The 21,697-nt window shown below is 34.4% G+C and overlaps 1 protein-coding gene across 3 annotated transcripts in view; it reads right to left on the reverse strand.

Moving 5' to 3' along the window:
* The window catches only part of LOC143244871 (ubiquitin-protein ligase E3C), an 89,683-nt gene extending 72,300 nt beyond the window's left edge, over positions 1-17,383 (reverse strand). Inside the window, exons 1-6 of one of the 3 annotated variants that reach the window (XM_076490303.1) lie at positions 17,313-17,383; positions 13,484-13,600; positions 12,715-12,768; positions 9,020-9,094; positions 7,495-7,638; positions 7,097-7,209 (exon numbers count right to left, since the gene is read on the reverse strand). In XM_076490303.1, the coding sequence (XP_076346418.1) occupies positions 7,097-7,209; positions 7,495-7,638; positions 9,020-9,094; positions 12,715-12,768; positions 13,484-13,549 (452 nt within the window). In that variant the 5' untranslated portion in view covers positions 13,550-13,600; positions 17,313-17,383. Of the gene's footprint in view, positions 1-7,096; positions 7,210-7,494; positions 7,639-9,019; positions 9,095-12,714; positions 12,769-13,483; positions 13,601-17,050; positions 17,189-17,291 lie in introns of those variants that run through there. The other 2 variants (XM_076490304.1, XM_076490305.1) reach the window with 2 other exon arrangements.
* Between the last annotated feature and the right edge of the window lie 4,314 nt (positions 17,384-21,697).

A 21,697-nucleotide genomic window follows, 5' to 3' on the forward strand; every position in this document is an offset into this window, starting at 1 on the left:
AAATTATTTAAAAAACTGTGACAAATGCAAAGTCTAGTTAGAACAACTTCCTCTTTCCATTCCTTACAGAAACAAGATAGCCAAAGTCCAATGGAGGGTTTTATCTGGAAAAGCTTATTTTCACAGTTCTCACTCCAAGTCAACTGCCAACTGGCACAGACCCGAGCCTTGAGTTCTGGACCATAGTGCATGAATGGAAAAGGCACAGCAGCAACAGCATCAGAACAGACAAAATTAACTGAGGTGTCAGTGAGCTCATTCCTATGAATACCAAAGTGGCATACTATACAGAAGAACTGGATAAAAGTAAATGTTAAAGAGAAACAGACCAGTCAGTTTTAATTAATGGTGAGAACTAACATAAAGCAATTCCAGGGTCAGCAGAGAACTAAGCAAATCAGTATAAATAGTGCAACTTGAATACTGCTTAGCTTCTATATGACCCACAGCAAGAGAAATGGCATACAGTTTGGCAGTGAACACAGAAACTTCAAAGGGGATTCTGTGCACAACAACTGAACCACAACAAACCATGGCAGAGGGTACAGAGTCACCTGATTTCATATCATCCATATAAATGGGAATAAAGGAATGGTTCAAAAGATGTTCAGTAAATAAAAATTGGTACTTCAAATCAGGGGTATCCACTTTTCTCAGATGACTAAAAGAAAGGTCACATTTGGGGATTGTAAATAGCCATGGTGGAGTAGGCTGACTATTGGATACAGCAATGGTATTCAAGGACAAATGCAATTCATCCAATTGTGCTTGGATACAAAAACCAAAAGAAACAATGGCAGATCAAATGTTCTGAAAAAGGATGGCCCACTGAGGAAGGAAAATACATCCCCAGGTGAGATGCTGTGGTAAGGATAGAAGTTTTGAAACACACAGTAAAGACAGTTGCAAACAGCAAAAGTACAGAAGAAGTTCATGAGACTCTGTGTACAAGCTTTGGACTGGAGAAGTATAGAAAGTCCAGATGCAAAAGTCCCTAATGATAAATGGTGTTCTGTACCTTCAAGGCCAAGGTCCTGATAGAGCCATAGACCAGAGACCCATAGCCCAGTTTTGATCAAATAAGAGCATGATATATTTTTAGCATAGAACTTCGATCTGCTCCTCAAGTGGTGGGAGAGAAGACATGAAGGATGTTCAATGCTCTTGTACATTTGACTCTTAGCTGCTTGATGCGTGGTATAAAGGTCAGTTTATGGTCAAAGATAAACCCCAAGAACTTTGTCTCAGAGACCACAACTTTATTGACACAGAGCTCAGAATCTGGGTGAATACCCTGTTGGCAGAAAAAGTACATTCAAACAGTTTTAAAGAGAGCGAAGTTAAAACTGTTTGCTGTGGTTAACTTCAGTAAACGAGTGAGAGCAGTCTGTAGCTGCCGCTCAATAAATCTCCTGTTAGATGACTGACATGAGGTCTAGAAGTCATCGACACAGAGACCTTTTGCAACAATGAGGGAGTTGTACTGAAAAGTGTTATACTTAAAACACAGCTTTGAGGGACTCCAAATTCCTTTAAGAAGGAACAGGAAAGTGTCAAACCCACACATAGTATCTTAAGCCTTCTCAGATCAAAGAATATTGATACAACATGTTGTCGCTTGAGGAAGGTTCATCTGATCAACGTTTCAAGTCGAATCGGTGGTTCAAGGTAAAGCATTGTCATTGGAGCCCACACTGGGTGGGTAGAAGGAGGTTGCTTGAATTGAAGAACCAAACAAGATGAGCATTAACCAGCCTCTCTAAGGTCTTACAGAGACAGTTCATCAAAGCAATTGGGCAGTAATTTGAAGGAATCTTGGGATCTTTCCCAGGCTTAGAGAAAGGTAGGACAATAGCCTGGTGCTAGGCATCAGAAAAAATATTCTCTTGCCAGATCTGGTTAAAAACAACCAGAAGGATAGCAAGAGAAGCAGGAGATAGATGGCGCAGCATCTCATAGTGTATATCATCAGGTCCAACCAATGTGCTGCCAGACCAATGAACAGCCAGTTTGAATTCCACCAGTGTAAAGGAATTATTATAATCATAGAGACAATCAGCTCAAAATAAAAGTGGTGGTTGCTCTGGCTGACTCTTGATGGTTAAGAAGGTGGAAGAAGAAACAGAAATGCTTTCACCTAGAGTATCAGCAATGCTCTAGGTGTCAGTTACTTCCTGGCCATCAGAGAGCAAAATTGAGAGGGGGACAGAGTGATATATTGCCCACTGATCTTTGAATCTTGTCCCAAATGACTTTGGAACTGGTGATAGAGGATATGGTGATGGTGAACTTAATCCAAGATTCCTTCTGGCTTTGATGTCTTACCCATTGAGCATGTGCACAGGCCCACTGGAAGGTGATGCAGTTTGAGAGTGTGGAATATCTACTGAAAGTATCCCAGGCTTGTTTTTGAGCCTTCCGTGCCATGTGGCAGGCAGGATTCCACCATGCACAAGGATATAGTGGAAGACGTGTCAAGGTTTTAAGAATACATTGAGCAGCTGCTTGTATAATACAGGCAGTTACTGCTGCCTCACAGTTGTCTATTGATGGCTTACAGACAATGGCAGGATCAAATTCTGCAAGAGCAGTGAAAGAGAGCCAGTTTGCCTGATCTAGCTTCCACCAAGGCATGCAGGTTGGGAGGCATCAACCACAGCCAATCTCTCTCAAAATTACAGGAAAATGATCACTGCCTCATGGATAATTGTTAACCCTCCATGAAAAGTGGGAAAATAATGAAGGGGAGCAAATTGAGAGATCAATTGCAGTAAAAAACTGACTAGGCACATGTAAATAAGTAGAAGAACCAGTATTGAAAAGAGAAAGATTGTGATCAGAAAGCATACGCTCACAAAGCAACCCCTCCTATCAATACCAGCACTTCCCCAGAGGAGATTATGTCCATTAAAGTCCCCCAGGATGAAAAAGGGAGATGGCAACTGTTCAATGAGAGCAAGTGACAGATATAGAGAACAAACAGTGATGGTATGACCCAATGAAACACTGAGGGCTATGGCCTCCAAGGCTGTGTCGAGTGGCAAAGACAGGGTGGTCACATGCTGATCAACCAACAATGCAACCCATCCATACACTTGTCCATTACACAGTATATCATTTCTGCATGAAGAAAACTGCTGAAACGTGACTGTATCGGCAGGTTTCAGAAATATTTCTTGAAAGGAGAGAAAAGAGGATGGTAGAAAGCAATCAGTGTTTTGATGTCATCCAGATTAGAACATAAACGACAGTTCCTTTGTATCAGGGTGGCCATTTTTATTTATGTGTAGGCGAATTGGGCAGAGAACCCTTCTGTTTACAACCACGTCTTCTTTCCTTACTTTCCTTATTCAAGGGAAGTCTATCGACCTCAATGAATCTTGCCCTGGGTAGGTTGAGCAGGTCTTTGCTATTGGAAGGGGATTCCAGAGACTGAGGACATGAACGAATGATTGTTTTACATCTTGAGGTGAGAGAGGAAGATGGATCCAAGGAAATGCCTGTACCTGGAACAAAGGATGTGGATCTTACAGTTTGGTAGAATGTATATAAGCGACAGAAATTGGTGTCGAAGTTGATTCATTTACTTTTTTAACCATGGAGGTCAAAATATTTTTCATTTGTTTGGAGAATGATTCTTTAGGAGCCACAGAGAGATCTGTCTGCACTCCCACAATAGCTGTGGAATGAAGTTCAGCAGCATACGTCCAAGATGAGGTTGTGGACAGCAATTTTTGAGCCTCAGGATAGATAATGTTATGAATCATTTTCAAATGCTGCACCTCTTTTTCTTTCAACCATTTAGGGCAAAAATGAAAGTAGAACAGGTGAGAGCCATTGCAACTGATGCAATGAGGGTCCCTTTCACACTCATAGGCATTGTGGTCCTTGCCACTGCAACAAGCAGAGTCAAGGAACCATGACATGACGTCCTCGGGTGACCGAACCATTGATACTGGAAACATTGGAGAGGGTTTGGAATGTATGGCCATACTCTGCAATTAAGATAACCTACCTTGATGATGGCAGGCAGAGGTGGTGACGTAAATGTCAGAATGAGGATATCGGTTGGCACCATTATTCCATATTTGCAAGTGGAGATATGCCTCACTGCAGAAACTCCTTGGGTGGAGAAACCAGCAAGAATCTCCAACTCTGGGATGTTCTTCAAATCCCTCTCAACAATAACTTCTCGTGATGAATTCAAAGTAGCATGAGGTGTAACCTCTATAGGTATATCCCCAATTGCCTTTGAATGCAAAGGTTCACTGTGTTGAGATGTGGATGTCTTTACCAATATGTCACCAGATCGAAGCTTTTTTACTGACTTTGGAGAGCCAGCAAGTCCCTCTAGTCCCTTCTGAATGAAAAAGGGAGACATTTGCCCTAAAGGTTTGTCAGAAAGTGAGTGCAATTTAAGAAAATGAGGTACAACAGGTGGTACGGATGGTGAGGATTGCTGCTCAGAATCTTCAATACGTGGTTGTTTACCTACAGACTGTTTTTTCACTATTTTAAGATTTTTAGTTGGAGTACCCATAATAAAGAAAGGGAAATTTCGGTGCCCACTGACCCCACCCACTAATAAGGAAATGCACTACAATGTCTAATAAGGACACTGCAGCAACGCCAGGGTTTCGTGAGCATTATACCCAAACATCAGCATCAGATTACATGTCCACAACACCTGTTGAGAACATCCAACACTGGTACTTGGTTGACCCTAACCCAAGTGGTCCAGCTGATTGACCCAAGGTCTACAGGAATTCAAGGCCAAAGTGGTGTGTTAGGGTTGGACCCCTCAACCACCAGGATCCTCTCCTCCCCTTCACGGGTCACTATGCACGGCAAACACACAGGAGGATGTTTAGATCTCAGAGGGAGTAAATTGAAAGAACAGAACCTTCCCTGGGAGGTCCCCTCACCATGTACAGGAATCCACACCTCAGGATGTTTTTCAGAATCTTCAAGATATGGTCATTTACCAATAGATTATTTTTCACTATGTTTTTAAAATTTGATTAGAAAAATCCACAATAAAGAAAGAATGTTTCAGTGCCCACTTACCCCATCTACCAGTGCCAAACAAGGACACTGCAATAATGCCATGGTTTCATGAGCACTATACCCAAACATTAGTATCAGATACAATGTACACAGCACCCACTGAGAACATCCAACACTGGTACATGGTTGACCCTAGCCCAAGCTGACAAGCTGATTGACCCATAAAATATGTACGATTGTGAGCTGAGTGCCACAGAGACCATATGTTGGTGCATCAGTACCAGATAAAAAAAGTGGCAAGTTAAAATCTGTGACCAATGCATAGCCTAGCCAAAACAACTTCCTCCCTTCAATCTTTACAGAAACAAGATGGCCAAATAGCTAAAGGAGGCTTGATTTAAAACAGCTTATTATTTCGTTGCTCACTCCATGTCAACTGCCAACTGGTGTACAGTCGGGTTTTGATAACTGGACCATAGTCCATGTATGGAACAGATAGTGGTGATAGAGCCAGAGCAGATGGACTTTGCTGCTCTGTCAGCTAGCTCATTTCCAAGAATACCAACATGACTTGCTATTCAAAAAACTGGACAGAGATAGATGATAGAAAGAGATGGGTCAGTTTGTTTTGGATATTGACAAGAATAGGATGGTAGCCAACATGGAATGATGTCAGAGCCAATAGACAGCTGAGTGAATCAGTATAGATTGTACAATTCATATATTACATAGTTTCAACGTGATTCAGGGCAAGAGAAATGGCATACAATTTGGCAGTTAACACAGAAACTGTAATAAGGATTCTGTGTGCTACAACTGAACTGTAACAAACCATGGCAGAGCTTACAGTAGCACCTGATTTTGAACCATCTCTATGTATGGGAATGGACAAATCATTTGAAAGATGTTCAGCAAATAGAGAAATATTTCCAGTCAGGAGTACTGGCTTTCCTCAGATGACCCAAAGATAGGTCAGCATTTTCAGTGCTGAGGTTCTGGCAGAACCATAAACCATAGACCCATAGTCAAGTTTGGATTGGATAAGGGCACGATAAATTTTAAGCATGGAGTATCAACCTGCTCCCCAAGAGGTGGAAGAGAGGACACAGAGAATGTTCAGTGCTTTTAGACATTTGACAGAAAGTTGCTTGATATAGGAAATAAAGTTTAATTTACAGTCAAATATAAGACCTAAGAACTTTGCCTCAGGGATGACAAGAAGAACAACATCAATATGAAGTTCTGGATCTGGATAAATACCCTGATGGCAGCAGAAATGTACACAAGTGGAAAACCATTTGCTGTGGTCCACTTAAGTATATGACTGATTGCAGTTTGTAGTTGTCGCTCGATAAACCTCATGTTTGATGACTGACATGAGATGTGAAAGTCCTAATGGACTAGCAAACTAATCTTGTGGGGGGGGGCACCTGGGTGGATGTTCAGATCCCAGTGGAGGTAAGCTGAAAGTACATAACCTTCAATGGAAGGTCCCCTTACCAAGTACAGGAATCCACGTCAAGGGGTTGCAAGCGAGACTCCTTGGAATAGTACAGAATTTAAAGTTGGATCATTTTTTCTTTGAAATTACACCATAAAAATGCCACAAACTTATGAAATTTCAATTCTGAAATATTGTTCAGAAAAAGAGTTAGAATTTTTTTTTTTTTTACTTAACTTTTGAGACCTGATATGCAGGTAAGTACTTGACATCTTTAAGATGCACATTGGTCAGAACAGGGTTAACCAAGTTGCTCTTAAAGTTACCTACAAAACCATTAAACATCTGAGTAGAAATGCCACTAATCTTTTGTAACAAACTTAGACTAACCCAATTTAATTCCAAACATTTTTTTATACAACTCAGAAGCTCTAATAACTATATTACAATGCAGCTCTGATATGTTTATATTTAATAAAACTTCAAGGACAAACATATTTCTTAAAAAAAATATTATATCACTTTTAAATAGGAAATAACCAACAACAAAGTATTGTTTATAACTTTAATAGAAAATTAAAAGTTACTTGTATTAAAAAAATTAGAATATATATATGTCAGCTATCACAATATATTGGCCAAACTTACCTCAGATTCAACTTAAGCAGTTTCTGAATTACTGTAAGCCACAATTCTGGTTGTGATACAAAAGTCTGAAATAGTATGGTACTTTTTCTCAAACATATTTGCCCTAACCAAGCCTATTAAAAAACAAAACAAAACTGGTTTCACCTTTTGTTTTCAAATGTTTTCCACATAATGTTTAGCTAAAGAAATTACCTTAAATACCAAATACTGTAAGACTGTAAAACAAAAAAACTGTCAACTGTTAGTCTAATTATTCACAAAATCTACCAATATAGCAAATCCTGGAAATCAAAAATAGAAATGTGTTCCAAACATTAAGAATAGTCTTAGATTTTTTAAAATATCATGTTTCATACTTAAATTTAGTTATTAATACAGAAAGTATCACTTAAGCTCACCAATCTGCTTGCATCTTCTGATTCCGAGTAGAAAAACCCTATCCTGTGAATTAAAGTTCTAACCATATGTGAAGTCTGTAACTCAGAAGATTGTTGTCCACATAACTTGTATATTCCATCAAACTCCTTTCTTTGTATTGCTTTCTATATATACAAATTGTGTTTACTAGAATTGTTCATCACCTGAATATTGTTCTTAACTGTATTTTGAAGTTGTCAAACTGCATTGCAGATATCCAATGCCATTGTCATTATATTACAAAAAAGAAATTACTGGAATGATAACAAAACTTACTTTACTACACAATAAAACATTCTGTTCACTAATATTAAACCAATAAATAATGAGAAGAATATTCTGAGAAATTTAAAGTGTCTTGCTTTATTTCATTATGTAAGTGTATATCATAGATACCAGTGAAAACTAATACATAAATGTATTTAAAAAGGTACATGCACTTGATGTTATTCATTCATCCACCTATCCAATAATGCTTGAGCACAAAGAGCCAAAATTTATAATCACATTGCAACATTTTGCTGATGAGTTGTAAGATTGAGTTTACATTCAGCTTACCTCCAAATTCACTAACATTTTATTCAGTGTAACATAGTAATAACATCTTAAGGTATGCATTTTTGACGTCATTTATTATTTATGTTTCTGAAAAAAGGGATATTAATGCAATTCTAGGTATTCAATATTAACATGTACATTAACTATTTTACATGCAAAAGATTTTTCAGCATATATGGAAAATCTAATTTTAAAAAAGCATTTTTTTTCATTATCTTTTATTATGTGCTTATGCCACAACCCAATACTGCACATGCCTTTTAATGTATAAAACTTAGAGATATGACAGAAATAATTCAACTAAACTTTTAACATGCAGATTATTCTTTATTATGATGTTAATAATAACTATCAATAAAGAAAAAAAGTACCTCACTCAGTCACATTGTATTCTTAGAAGCCCACTCCTAAATATACTTGTCAGTTTTTAAATGAAGTCAAATAATACAATTAATGCTTTATATTTGATAAAAATTATACTCGTATAATAACTACTCAATTCAGTCTAATATTTATATCATGCCTTGATTAATGTTACTCTGTTTAAAAATTAAAACTTATTCTGTTTCCAGCAGCTACTTGTGAATGATTTGTATGTATTTTGCCCAACAAAAATTGTTAAATAGTTGAGATTTCTTGTAGTATTATTCAACTGATATTTCAGCTTATTATACTTTGACCACCACACTCAGAAACATACTAGTAACACCAATACTATTTGATTTGATGATTACAAAAAAATTGTTATTTATAGTACTATGACCTTTTGATATTTTTCACACAACTTTGTAGTCTCAACCAACAAAACATTTCTTGCTTTAAATTAGAAATAAAAACAAAGTAATAAATCAAAGGATAATATTAGTAAAAAATGATAGAGTGTATATATATATATATAGTTACCTTAGCATTAAAATAATAAATTATTACTCAATATAAAATACATACCTCTTTCTCTCTTGCTAAATGTCCCCTGACAGCAGCTTGAATTGTAATTGCAGATTGCCATCTTAACCTTGATAGCTACATGACCAAATAATTTAATGTTTAAAAATAAACAAAAACACACAAACTCAAACACAGAGCAAAATGATCACTTGCACAAAGCATATGTAATTACCTCACTTTTTTTCTTTTAGAAATACAAGATTTCTTCTATAAAATTATATACAATATTAAGAAAAATTATCAAGGATATTATGCAGTTCATTAATTGTAAAGTGTTTAAACATGCATTGAACTTTCCTCTGAAGGTTTTATTTAAAGTATTAAATAATGGTTAATGCTTTAAAGAAATTTTCTGTTCCAAAACTTTTTAATTCTTCTTATTAGATGCATGTGTATTTACTTTATTAGACTGGTTTGAACTTGACATTTCCTGCTATTTGCATACTACAGATATTAATGGGTTGAAATACTATAACAGTAAGCATTTATCATCATCCTTCAATGAGTGCCATAGAAATATGTTCCCAAAGTAGTTAAAAGTAATACAGATATTGTTGTCAAATCAGAAATGTTATATCTGAAAAACACAGAGAATCCTGAGAAAAAGGAAGTTAAATATGAGATGCAATTACACTATCTAACAAAATTTTTACTTTTTCTTGTTACTGGGCAGAAAGTGTTTTTTCCCAATTGCTTATGCCTAAAGTAAATGGAAAAAAAAACCTATTTTTCTCTACAAACTTTGCTTTTGTGACCTGGTTAATGAAATTTTCAAATTTACCCATTTTTCAGAACGTTCCAGGTAGATTCAGTACTGAGTAGCTGATAGAAAATTTTTTCGAACTTACAAGAACTTTCTAGAATGCTGTAAAAGCCTCAAAGTTGTGCTGCTTCATAACTGTAATAATAATAATAATAAATATCTGTCTTTTCCCCAGGCTCATTTGGTGCACCTGAAAGAGGAATACAACAGCATAAAGACCTTGCTAGAAGCCTTGAAGTATGATGAGTATGGCTGGGAAGTTATCAGACTTCAAAATGGTAGCATTCCTGATGGGTCTCCAAGGAGGCTTTACAAAGTTTCCCTGTTATCTTTCCCTTTGGAACAGCAAGAACACTGCAGCACACTACAACAGGAAGCAATGGCCATAATGGACTGAGTTCTCTGTGAAAAGGCACACTGTCACATGTGAGCCACTAATGGACCTCCAGAATGTGTTATTCCCACCATTTCACATTAAACATGAAACAATTTGGCACTGCTCTTGATAAGGAGTCTGCAGCTTTCAAGTACCTTCGAGACTTCTTCCCTAAGCTGTCTGAGGTAAAAGTCAAAGCTGGTGTGTTTGTTGGACCACAAATAAAGAAGATCCTGGAGTGCACAGAATTCCTCAAGTAGCTCAGAAGGAAAAAAAAGCTTGGGACAACTTTGTCACAGTGGTTCGAGGCTTCTTGAGCAATCACAAGGCCAAAAATTATGTGGAACTGGTTGAGGTTCTGGTGAAGAACTATGGCAAAATGGGCTGCAGGATTTCCCTGAAAGTCCATATCATTGATGCTCATCTTGATAAATTCAAGGAGAACATGAAAGAATACTCAGAGGAGCAACAAGAGCATTTTCATGAAGATATACTGGAGTTTGAACACTGCTACCAAGGAGTATATAACAAAACATGATGGGAGACTATATTTGGGAGCTGATACATGAAAGTGATTTACATTAAAGTCACAAATCTTGAAAAACTACTCACTTCTACACATTTTTGTTCATTTTTGTACAACTTTAGAATAAATACATGTAAATCTTGATTCATATATTGTTTTATTCAGATTTTATATAAATAAAAATGTGCAAATTTGCTCATTTTTACATAAAAAAAATAGATTAACTTCTAAATTTCACTATCCAGGTCACAAAAGCAAAGTTTGAAGGGAATAATGGCCATTTTTTGTACTTTTACAACATAAGCAATTAAGAAATAACACATACTATCCAGGAACAAAATTTGTGTTGCATTGTGTTGTTATTCTTCATTAAGATCAAACAGAGAGTAATGCAGAAAACTGACCTGTAGAGCAGTAATAGTGTGCAAATGAGGTAAATTTACTTACAGCAGAAACGTGCTAAGAATTTAAGCTGAGGGTTGTAATAGGGTGCTTAAAGTGAAAAAACTAATAGATACTTTTAAACATTATGTTATATTTATGTGCATTTACACAAAAGAATTTTGGGACAAGACAAAATACTGAAAGATGTGATACAGAGGAAAAAAATAAATGCTTTTTTTATTGTTTTTTTCTTTTTCTTTTTATTGTTTTGATTCTAGGATTAACCATCTCAGAGAATGATTTTTTAAATTTAGGCACAAAACATTTTGCACCAAAAACCAGTATTTACTCTTAAACCATTGACTGCTGATTCTATAGGGCATGATCTACTTCCAGCAGTTGAATGCAAGAGTGCTATATACAATGTATGATTTGCAAAAATTCCACACACATTTGAAGCAGTCAAAGGAATAAATTTAATCCATACCCCTATCAAAAAAAAAACACGTTCCATTCAAATTTACTAATGCTTGAAGGCTGAGTGGTGCATGTATTTATTTTAATAAATCATTATGATCATATAATTTTTCTCTTTTTTTTCATATTAGTATGAAGGCCTGAAATTTTAACTTAGAAAATTTCCTCAATCACATAAACAATAAATTTAGGCTAGATTCTAAATTAGACCTCAACAAGTATTTTGAGACCTAGGAGCCAGCCCTAAGAGTTAGCAGACACATCTGATATATAAAAGTTATGGAACATATTTTGAGTCATTTGCATAAATATGGTGGGATGCATAGTTTTACACTAAGAAATGGAGGGTTTGTTATTACATTATTATGTGTATATATATATATATATATATATTAAAGTTAACTTTTACTATGTGGAATTAGTAAAATTAATTACTGCAATAACAATATACTAAGCAGGTGGTTTCAGAATAAGTCTATTCTGGTGGAATACTGTATAATGATAGCAAAAGCCTTCTCATGTGCCTAATTTCACTACTGTTTGTAAGGAGAAGAGCATATTATATTTACTTTCATAGCAATGAGTGCATGCTAATAATCACACAATATCATCAATTAATTGATAGTCCTGTCTGAACCAACTGCCTAGGGTCTTGTAAGCCTGAACATGTGCACTGATTGCATAACTGATTGCACAGATTGAGAAAAAACAAAACATGGTAAAATTATTAATGTGTTGTGTAACTGCAGTGCTTCATTCCTGAAAAAAACATGCTGAATCCAACAACCAAAATCAACTTCAGACCCAAAGAACATGAAAATAGTCCTGGACTTCAAAAAAATCCAGAAGTATTCTAGAATATAGTTTTATTTAGTCTAACCTAGTATATGAATTAAATGGAAGAAAACACCATGTACCATAATGAAATTATAGATGCTATAGCAACATGGTCCCCATTACTTTTGGAAGCCTGTTCTAAGTGTATATAAAAGAATAACAACAAACACTACAAACTGTAAAAATCTAATTAAGCAGCCTATTTTCTAGACTCAAAATGATAAAGAAATATCTCAATGAAAGGACATTTTAATAAATTTTTCAGTGTATCAAAACATGCTTTATTACACAGAAGTAAAAACTAAAAGTAAATACGATAACTAAAGTGTTACCTCTCTCTGATGACGTTCTACTGCTGCTCTCTGTAGTAACTCATCTCTAGGAACCTGATGAAAAAATACGTATTAAACAGCATTTTCCTCAACTCAGAAAAATTATTTCACTGAAACCACTGACCCTCAAATTCACAGTTTAAGCACACTAATCATTTGATCATGCCCAATTCATACAATTACATACTTCATATTTTAACATCACAAATATCTAACCTCAACCAGTGCTGCATTTAATGTACCATGCAACACACAAAAATCAATGTTTTAGTGTGTGTTTTAATATTTACTTTAAATTAATGAATTAAATAATGTACAATACTAAAATTTGAATTACAGTCTACAGTAATACCAAACTTATTAACATAAGTTATTAAAATAATAGTTGAATAAAATTTTGAATGAAAGTGGGTGAATGCAATGATATAGCCTTTCAACCACAAGGAGAGAATTAAAAACAAATATTCAGACACTGCATGCATATAAGTCTGTGTGATTTTCTCCGTTATTTCACTAACTAGATAGAACTTCCACTAGGCTTTATTCATATATATATTATTTAGCAAGATCTACACTTGTCCAAATCTCATACATTGCAATATAGTTTTCACTCTGGCTATATTTGTCTAAAAGTTCATAAATGACTATCTCTACAATCTTTCAGTGCAACTTACTTTATGCTAGATAGCTATAAAAATGTTAGTTGAAGAAAAATAATTTTTTTTAAAGAGTATTCTTAAGTAGATATTAAACTTATAATTTACAGTACCTTCTTACTAGCTCCACCCAAAGAAACTTGTGGTCGTCGCCTAAAGTCTCCTTCAAAACTATACATATTAACACTATACACAAAATTTCATCTGTTTTTGTGGGTTTTTTTCACTTTCTGCAAAATACAAGACAGAAACTCATTAATTAACCTTAAAATCCCAAAGAGTGCTCAGAAAAATGTATAAGAATTTTATCTTCTGTATGCAGTGTACAGGGTATCTGAAAACCTTGGAATCATAAGTGATTTGCAGATTTTCTGTATAATAGAGTTGTGTGTCCAGCTTCAAACTTAGTCTTCAAATAAATTGCACACTTATCAGATTACAAAATGGAGATACTTATCAAATATAAAACAAGTATATTTCAGATGAAATTGAAAATTCCTCTTACATTTATTTTTTCCTGTAAACTTAACACATCAACAAATCTTCATTTCAAAATGCACTGTACTCTCTCCATCTCAAAGCTGCCTGAATGTATTGCATATTTTCATTGACAAAAAACTTAGATTTAATGTTCTTAAAATTGGTTGGATTGGTATCAACAGCCAGTAAGGAAATTGGTCTCAGTCTTACTTCAAACTTTAATTCAGTAATGTGTTGTGAACCTTCAAAAGTTCAATTTTATCCTATGTTGCAGCTCTACAAAAAAATATTGTATAATAATGATAATTATGGTTGGTTTCTTGCATTTTGCTTGAAAGTTTTATTTTCTTTTTTCACTTTTGTTCTCCTTTCTCAATATTAAGTTCTGGTCAAAGTAAGCTAATTATATTTTGATGAGACCAAAAATTATTGGGGAAACTTAATATTTAAGAGTATGTTGTGCTTTTAGATAATTTTCTGAATTAATAGTAATCTTTTGAATTATTGTCTCTACTGAAGTATAGTTTTAAGCTAACTCAACACAGTGCTCTTAAAGGGCATATTTTGCTTATCTTGCTCTTACTGTTTGAGTGGTCACCCTGTGTTTCATCTCAGTGATGTACCAAAGCCAATGCTGAAGGTATTAGTATTACTAACAACATAGAATATTAGTATTACTGGACATGCAAGCTATGTGACATTCTAAGTTACAGTTGTAAAACTAATTTAAATTCTCTGAGAATAATACTGGTGGGGAAAAAACAACAACACATTAAAACTCAGATACAAGCAATTAAATCAAATTAGAAATATTTTCTTTTTGTCTTTTTAATATATGCACTTTTCACTTCACTATATCTAAGTTGCAATTGAATTCAATAGTTTGATACGGCTTGACACAGCATCAGCTCATTCAGTGTTATACCTGTGTGAAATTTCAGCACGGTTGTGCTCCTTTTACAAATTTAACTGTGCACAAACAGAGTTTAAACTTCAATAAAATTAACTATCTAATTTTTTGAGTGCCTGTACATGAACAGCAATAGCTAAGAATATTTTCATGAAGCACTTCCTCTTAACTCCATTCCTGAAAAGAATAGGCAGCATATAAAAATAAAAAGAACCAGTGTGAAGCTGGTATCAGAAACACATTAAGATTATCAATCTAATAATTGTAAATAATCAATCTCAGCTGTCATTGTATGAACTGATCAACCAAAACACCAAGGTTCTTTTCTTTCATAACAACATTAAAGCTGTTTGCATTAAAATTATATTTGTAATTCAAATGATGTTGGTTCATCTAGGCCTCCTGTTTACTTTGCTTTGAAGTAAAATACTCAAAATACAGCCTTCATAATTCAAATATTTACCAAATATTCCTGTGACCTTCCTTAAATTTACTGATTTCTTCATATATGAAGGCAACGTATTAAAAAAGCCAACTATCCTCTTAAAAAAATAAAACTGTCTTAGCCATAGAGTATTACTAACATTCCTAAATTTGTGTGTCCCCTAGTCTCACTATTTTTACCATTAAGTACAAAAATATGATGGATCAACACTATCAATAGACACAACAATCACAAACATCTCAATAAGATCTGTTCCAACATTTCTTTCTTTCCAGAGAAACCATTTACCAAGATCTAAGCCCATTTTCTTACAACCACCTTTTCATTCCAGTTATCATTAAGTAAAACTCACGTTTTCTAACAATTAAAAAATACCAAAACTGAACACAATACTTCATATGTGGCCTAACTAGTACTTGTACAATGAAATAATTATTTCTTTTACACCTGTAATCAATACTTCTGTAGATGTAAACTCTGGTTAAAATGCACAGCTAACCCACTTAGAAACACACAATATATAAAATTTACAATTTTGATTAAATTTCTTCCCATGTTTTTTTCTTTCCAACAATCACAATGAAGTTATATGATGAAAAAAAATACTTAACTCTGAAGGATTTTTTTCTAATTTAATACACTGATGAATTCTTATTACCTACAATTATATACCAACTTTGGTCAGAATATAAGCAATATGTATAGTTATTCAACAAAAACAGTTCAATTTTCCCCATATTTTTGTAATTTTTTTGTTCAGCTTTGAGCATAATGGTGGATAAAACTAAACATGCAGCATGGAAAACTAATTAATGGTTATTTGATGTAAAACTTTATCAATGTTACAAGCTTAGCTATCATTTTGACTGCTAATTTTGATTTCATTTAAGTTGTATGCTTAATACATTTTTGAATGTACCATTTTTTCCCACCTAATTTGTTTTTGATTAGATTCTATTTGATAGTATCAGGGTCAGGACAAAAGCACTCTTCTCTGATGGCTTAATGCATTTATCAACCAGAAAATCAAGATCCTTTACTTCCATGACATTGTTAAGGCTATTTCCATCAAAATTATACTTTAAATACAAATTTTGGTATTCCATATGCACCAACTTGCATTTATTAAAATTAAAAACAATTTTCCATTTTTTCACTTAACTTGCCAAATAATGTATATTCTTTTGTAAAGCAACCTTCATCTACATTAGCAGTAACAACTTCAAATAGTGTTAAAAATTCAGTAGGGCAAGATTTCCCCTAGTAAAATCATGTTGATTATTCAAAAAAAATTCAAGCCTTTGTTAAATGATTCTACAAAGCATTATTAATCAAACTATAGAAAACTTTCCCAACACTGAAGTAAATCTAATACACCTGTAATTATACACTTGATTTTTAGATTTTACATCCACATACATTCAGCCCTCGATACTTTTAAATTTCTGACAAAGATATAATTTGGAGACTGTGACAGTTGTAGTAAGGCTGTGCTTATTACTTAAAGATAACATATTCATGGTCATGGAATTATTCTGAATTTTATTAGTCTCATCATACTCTGTTGGTTTGGTTTTGTAGTAAGTTAATTATCATTTTATAAACTATAGAGCTGATTTTAATTGCCTATGGACAATTAATGTGTACCATAATGTAATACATACAACTCGTGATATTAGTTACACCAATTTCTTTATATGCATATATACATGTAAGTATTTATAAAACAGTTACTGTTATCCATCTGTCACTCAAGTATCTTAAGTGACTGAGCCACTATCACAGTAACAGCCAACAGTAACATTAACAACAGTGCAAGTATAATATTCAGTCGTACTAACTTACGCCTAAATTAGTCACAATTACTTTTAATTTATATAGCCTATTAACTTTATACTACACAACTTCAACTTAAGTGCTTATTCTCTCTTACAGTTACTCTAAAGACCAGTTCGTATCAAACATGGCATATTACAAAAAAAATCTCTAAAATAATAACATTAAATTTTAACCCGTATTTAACATCAATTTAGTATGTAACACTAATGTGGAAGTATTTCCAATAATATTATCTTAGTTACAATACCACAAACAACACCTAACGTACATTCCACTAACATGTCGTATCGTACAATTTTCTGGAATAAACCTTTAATAAAAACTTATTATCAATTGCCATCTAGCGATAGGTTTTATAATAATACTAATATTTAAATTGCATTAGAAAGTTCGCTTGAATTATAAACAATAACAGTACGAAAGAATTTACTCTTTTATGTACTGTATTAGACCAATTAATTAGGTAAGTTTTCATATTTAAATGCAATAAAAAATTAAATAGGATTTAGCACCAAGAAGATGTTCGATTAAAGTTCGGAAAAACTATTTCTCTTTTTCCGTTTGCTTTGTTCTTCAGTTTCATCATTTAATGTGCTACACAAAAATAATAAGAGTGATAAATGTATCCAATACATTGTATCACCGACTTTTTGTACATTTTTTGGAATAAAATATTCTATTGTTTTCTTGTGCTTTCTAATTTAGCTTGATTGTTTAATGTGATACGATAGCAATATTAAGGGATCAGTAGAAAACGAGGGAGCCTCTCCATGTAGAAAAACCTAGCTCCTCCAAAAGCTAGGAGTGAGATACTGTTGGTGAATAAGCTTCAACAACAAGAGGTACATCGCCAACGAAAGACAATGCGAGCACTCATGTAAAAAATGAATAAACTGAAGGGCAACAGAGATTCTTCCTAAAAAGAGCAGAAAGTTTCTGAGGAAACTATAGGTTATAAGTTAAGGAATGATTTCACCGGACGCATTGGAGTTAATATATCATCATTCTGTGAAGTATCATAGGAAAATGTAAGGTCTCCTAGGCCTATTAATTCGATGACACTATCATATCAGGCTGTTCACATTGGAGTTAGACTTAAGCCCCTTCTACTCCTAACAAGAGATAATTTTATAAAGGTGAAGCATATTGGTATTTACAAGGATATCCAAATAAGATAGTGGACCATTAAGTTTTAGAAAGAGTTGATACAATGCAACTAATTTGGATCCTTCAGCCCTTTGTTATTTTAAGTATCTGACAAACGTATAATTTGGAGACTGTGCCAAAGTCAAAGTGAAGCTGTGGTTATGGTTCAACCCAGTGAAAAACCAAGTTGTCCACTTGCTGAGATCAAGACTTTCATGTGAGGGCCATCTGAAAATTTGCGTATCTCTACAGGTTGTTTGTATCATTTGTTCAGGAAAACCTATCATGAAATGACATAGATAAAGTACAAGAAATTCCTGATTAAAACTGTCATTGAGGGACAATCAATTGAGATTGTGAGGCATCATATGTTGGTCTGAAATATGTTTAGTCTGCCAAAAATAGTATCTGTGGCAATAAGGTTTGAAGGTGTTACTTCAAATAATTCGCATGAGAGAAAGAAATTAACAGCAACAGCACTCATCTCGCTTCCAGATATGATTCATCCTACTAAATGCAGTGACTATTATGAAACTTATGATCCAGCACCAACTGACCCTCCGTCAGTACCTCCTACTGTCTGGCATAAATGAGCTTATTTCTAGTTGAAGAGAAAGGGTCTCTAGGCCTTTGTGGTTATTTGTACAATAGTAAATGCAGCAAAATCTTCTACCATGATGTCATTCTTGATGGAGAAACCAAATCATAACCTAAGTTTGAGAGCAGAAGGATCATTTCCACGCAAACTACCCCTTATCTTTGCATGCCGACTGTCCAACAGATGAAAAAGGGTTGGAATCAAACTGCCAGTACTGTTTCTCAAGCTACAAATAAACAAAAAGACTCCATGTCAGGTGTTGTTACTATCTTGGGAGAGCAAATCATAGATTTTATGCTAAATGTTGTGATGGTTAGACCAACTTTTTCAGGGCTTGACGGTGGTTGGGATGTGCCATTAAAGATACATAGTAGGAAAATGAAGATTCTGGCTGACACAGGAGTAATAAAAACTCTGGTGGATATAATTGTATATCAAACACTTCGAGTAAATCTATCACTGTAGTCAATGAAAACTCACTTCGTTCTGATAAACAATAGGATACTCTCTGTGGAAGGAAAGTCGCAACTCTGACTGTATCTAAGCCACCTGAACCATAAAGGAAAGATTTTCACTAAAAACTTGGTTTGAGTATCAACATCTTCTAGATAGATGTACTGTAGAAGCTCTCTGTTAACATCACCTATGCAACAGGTGGAATGAGTTTCAGTGGGAAGTCCATCCAGTGTCCGTTAGAAATCATAATACTCTTCTATATACAAATAGTATACCATGATTTACTAACGATGAAATGTAATTAGTTGGCTTCATGCAATATGGCTGTTAGACCAATGCATGAAACACACTGTTTTCTGTCCAAACAGCGGGCAGCAATCATATGAATAGAGATATGTCCATTCTTTGGAAAACGAAGTACCAGTGTTGTTCTGCAATTATGGATGAATTGATTGGTAATCCAGCTTTCTATTGAAACAGTAAGCAAAATGAACGTGACTGGTACTAGCTGTAATACTAATGTTGATTCCACTGCATTACACTTGAATGCACATTGTCAGCTACTAGCATATATGAGGTTTGTAGTTTAAACAAAATCTCAAAGACCTTTTGATAGTTGCTGATGTTGGACAGGTTAGTTATTTGGAGAGAACTAAAATCGTTTAGCTACGTAGAAGCGAAGGATATACGTGAAAAGGTAACTGTGAGTATCAACTAAGTAAATTTTATTTCATTTGTGTTACTTAAGTTTACTTTGCTGTGACGCCAACTAACATGATTGGATTGACTTCTGTAATGTGATACAATGCTTCTGTTGGCGAATATTCCAAGAGTAAATGCCCATTTACTGTGAACTATTATTTTAAACCAGTGGTTCCCAACCACGGGTGCGAGATAACATTTGTTTTGGCCACCTTTATTCTTAAATAAATAATTACTGTGAGGGGTGCGAGAACATATTAAAATTTTTTAGGGGTGCGGGGCATAAAAAGTTGGGAACCATTATTTTAAACCATAGTTGATTTAAATATGTAATAATGTAGAAGGTAGTGACAGAATGAATATTATTACTGGCAACAAAAAATTAACTCATTCGTTTACTCCAGCTAATTTACTCCGAGGAATGTTTTATTTCACAAAGTTTATAAAACACTGTTAGTTTTCATAACTCACAGATGGAGGCAAATTAGTGACTCGTGATTACTCACAGAAAGTTTGTGACAGTAGCCCATGTAGGTTGCTGTAATGACACACACGCTAGAGATGTCTGTCATAAACTTTCTGTGTATGTGGTGATCGGTGATCGTTTGAAACATTGTGGTGTGTATTGCAGTATGTATATATTTGCGATTATATTTTTGTAAGATTCTAAAGAATATATTAAACTTTACACAAAGACATTCATGAATGTTGTGTTTCAAAACACATAAATAATTCAGTCACTAAGAAGGCCACCAAGAAGTTACCTTTGAAAGTGAAAATGAGTAGTTATTTGGTCAGAATGTTAAGAACTCCAGTTCTTCAGTTAATTGTGTTTTTGGTCTGTAAAGTGTTACATGAAGAAATATCTATGAGAATGTTTTCACATTGAAACATTCAGCAGGTAGTTATTTTAAGGAAAAAATTATTGTAAAAAATATATACACACGTAATTTCAACCATGTTTTACTTGTGTCATCATGGTCATTTCAGTAGGTTTGAATTAAAATGTAAGTGAGATAGGTGAAATTGCGTACAGGAAGTAACAATTACAAACAATATAACAGAATAAAAGAAATATAAGCGTGGTGTACCCAATGTTTTAACTGAAAATATGTGAAGTATGTTTGATCAGGCTGAATGAATTATTTAAAATCATACAGTTTTAAGAAAGTATTCTTAACAGTTTCTAGCTCAAGACCAGTTGTGGCACATGAAAATGTAACATGTAACACTAGAAGTGGGAATTCACAATCCCCTTTCTCTGAGGTGTAGCTATTCTCCTCTAAGTTAAGAAAGTAACAAAGGAAAGGAAATGTCGGCATTAACGAAATTCCACATGATGAAGATCCAAGTCAGTGCTCAACTGACATATGATCTGTGTTAGTCACTAGTGTGGATATATACTCTGCAGCCTAAATGCCTCATTTCTTTCTTACTGAACTCAAGTTCTATTTCTATACCAACCAAATTGCTCTGAAAGTACCGCATTGGAGCTGACGGATAGTTGTTGACCTTAGCTATGATGACCTTAGAGAATGTGTAAAATTTGAATCAAACTCGAGAATGCGTAGATCAACTGAGCTGTCCCTAAGTAGTAAAGATCATGCTCTATAGGCATGTTAAACGTGCGCATACATAAGCCTGTAGGCATGAAGCTTGACCACCTGTTTAGTTTTCTACACATACGCTTTGGTCCACAACAAATTTTTGGGTGAAGTATTTTTGTGACCAAGATATTATGACTTTAACCT

Source organism: Tachypleus tridentatus, chromosome 2 (assembly GCF_004210375.1).
Source record: "Tachypleus tridentatus isolate NWPU-2018 chromosome 2, ASM421037v1, whole genome shotgun sequence".
NCBI classification, from domain to species: domain Eukaryota; kingdom Metazoa; phylum Arthropoda; class Merostomata; order Xiphosura; family Limulidae; genus Tachypleus; species Tachypleus tridentatus.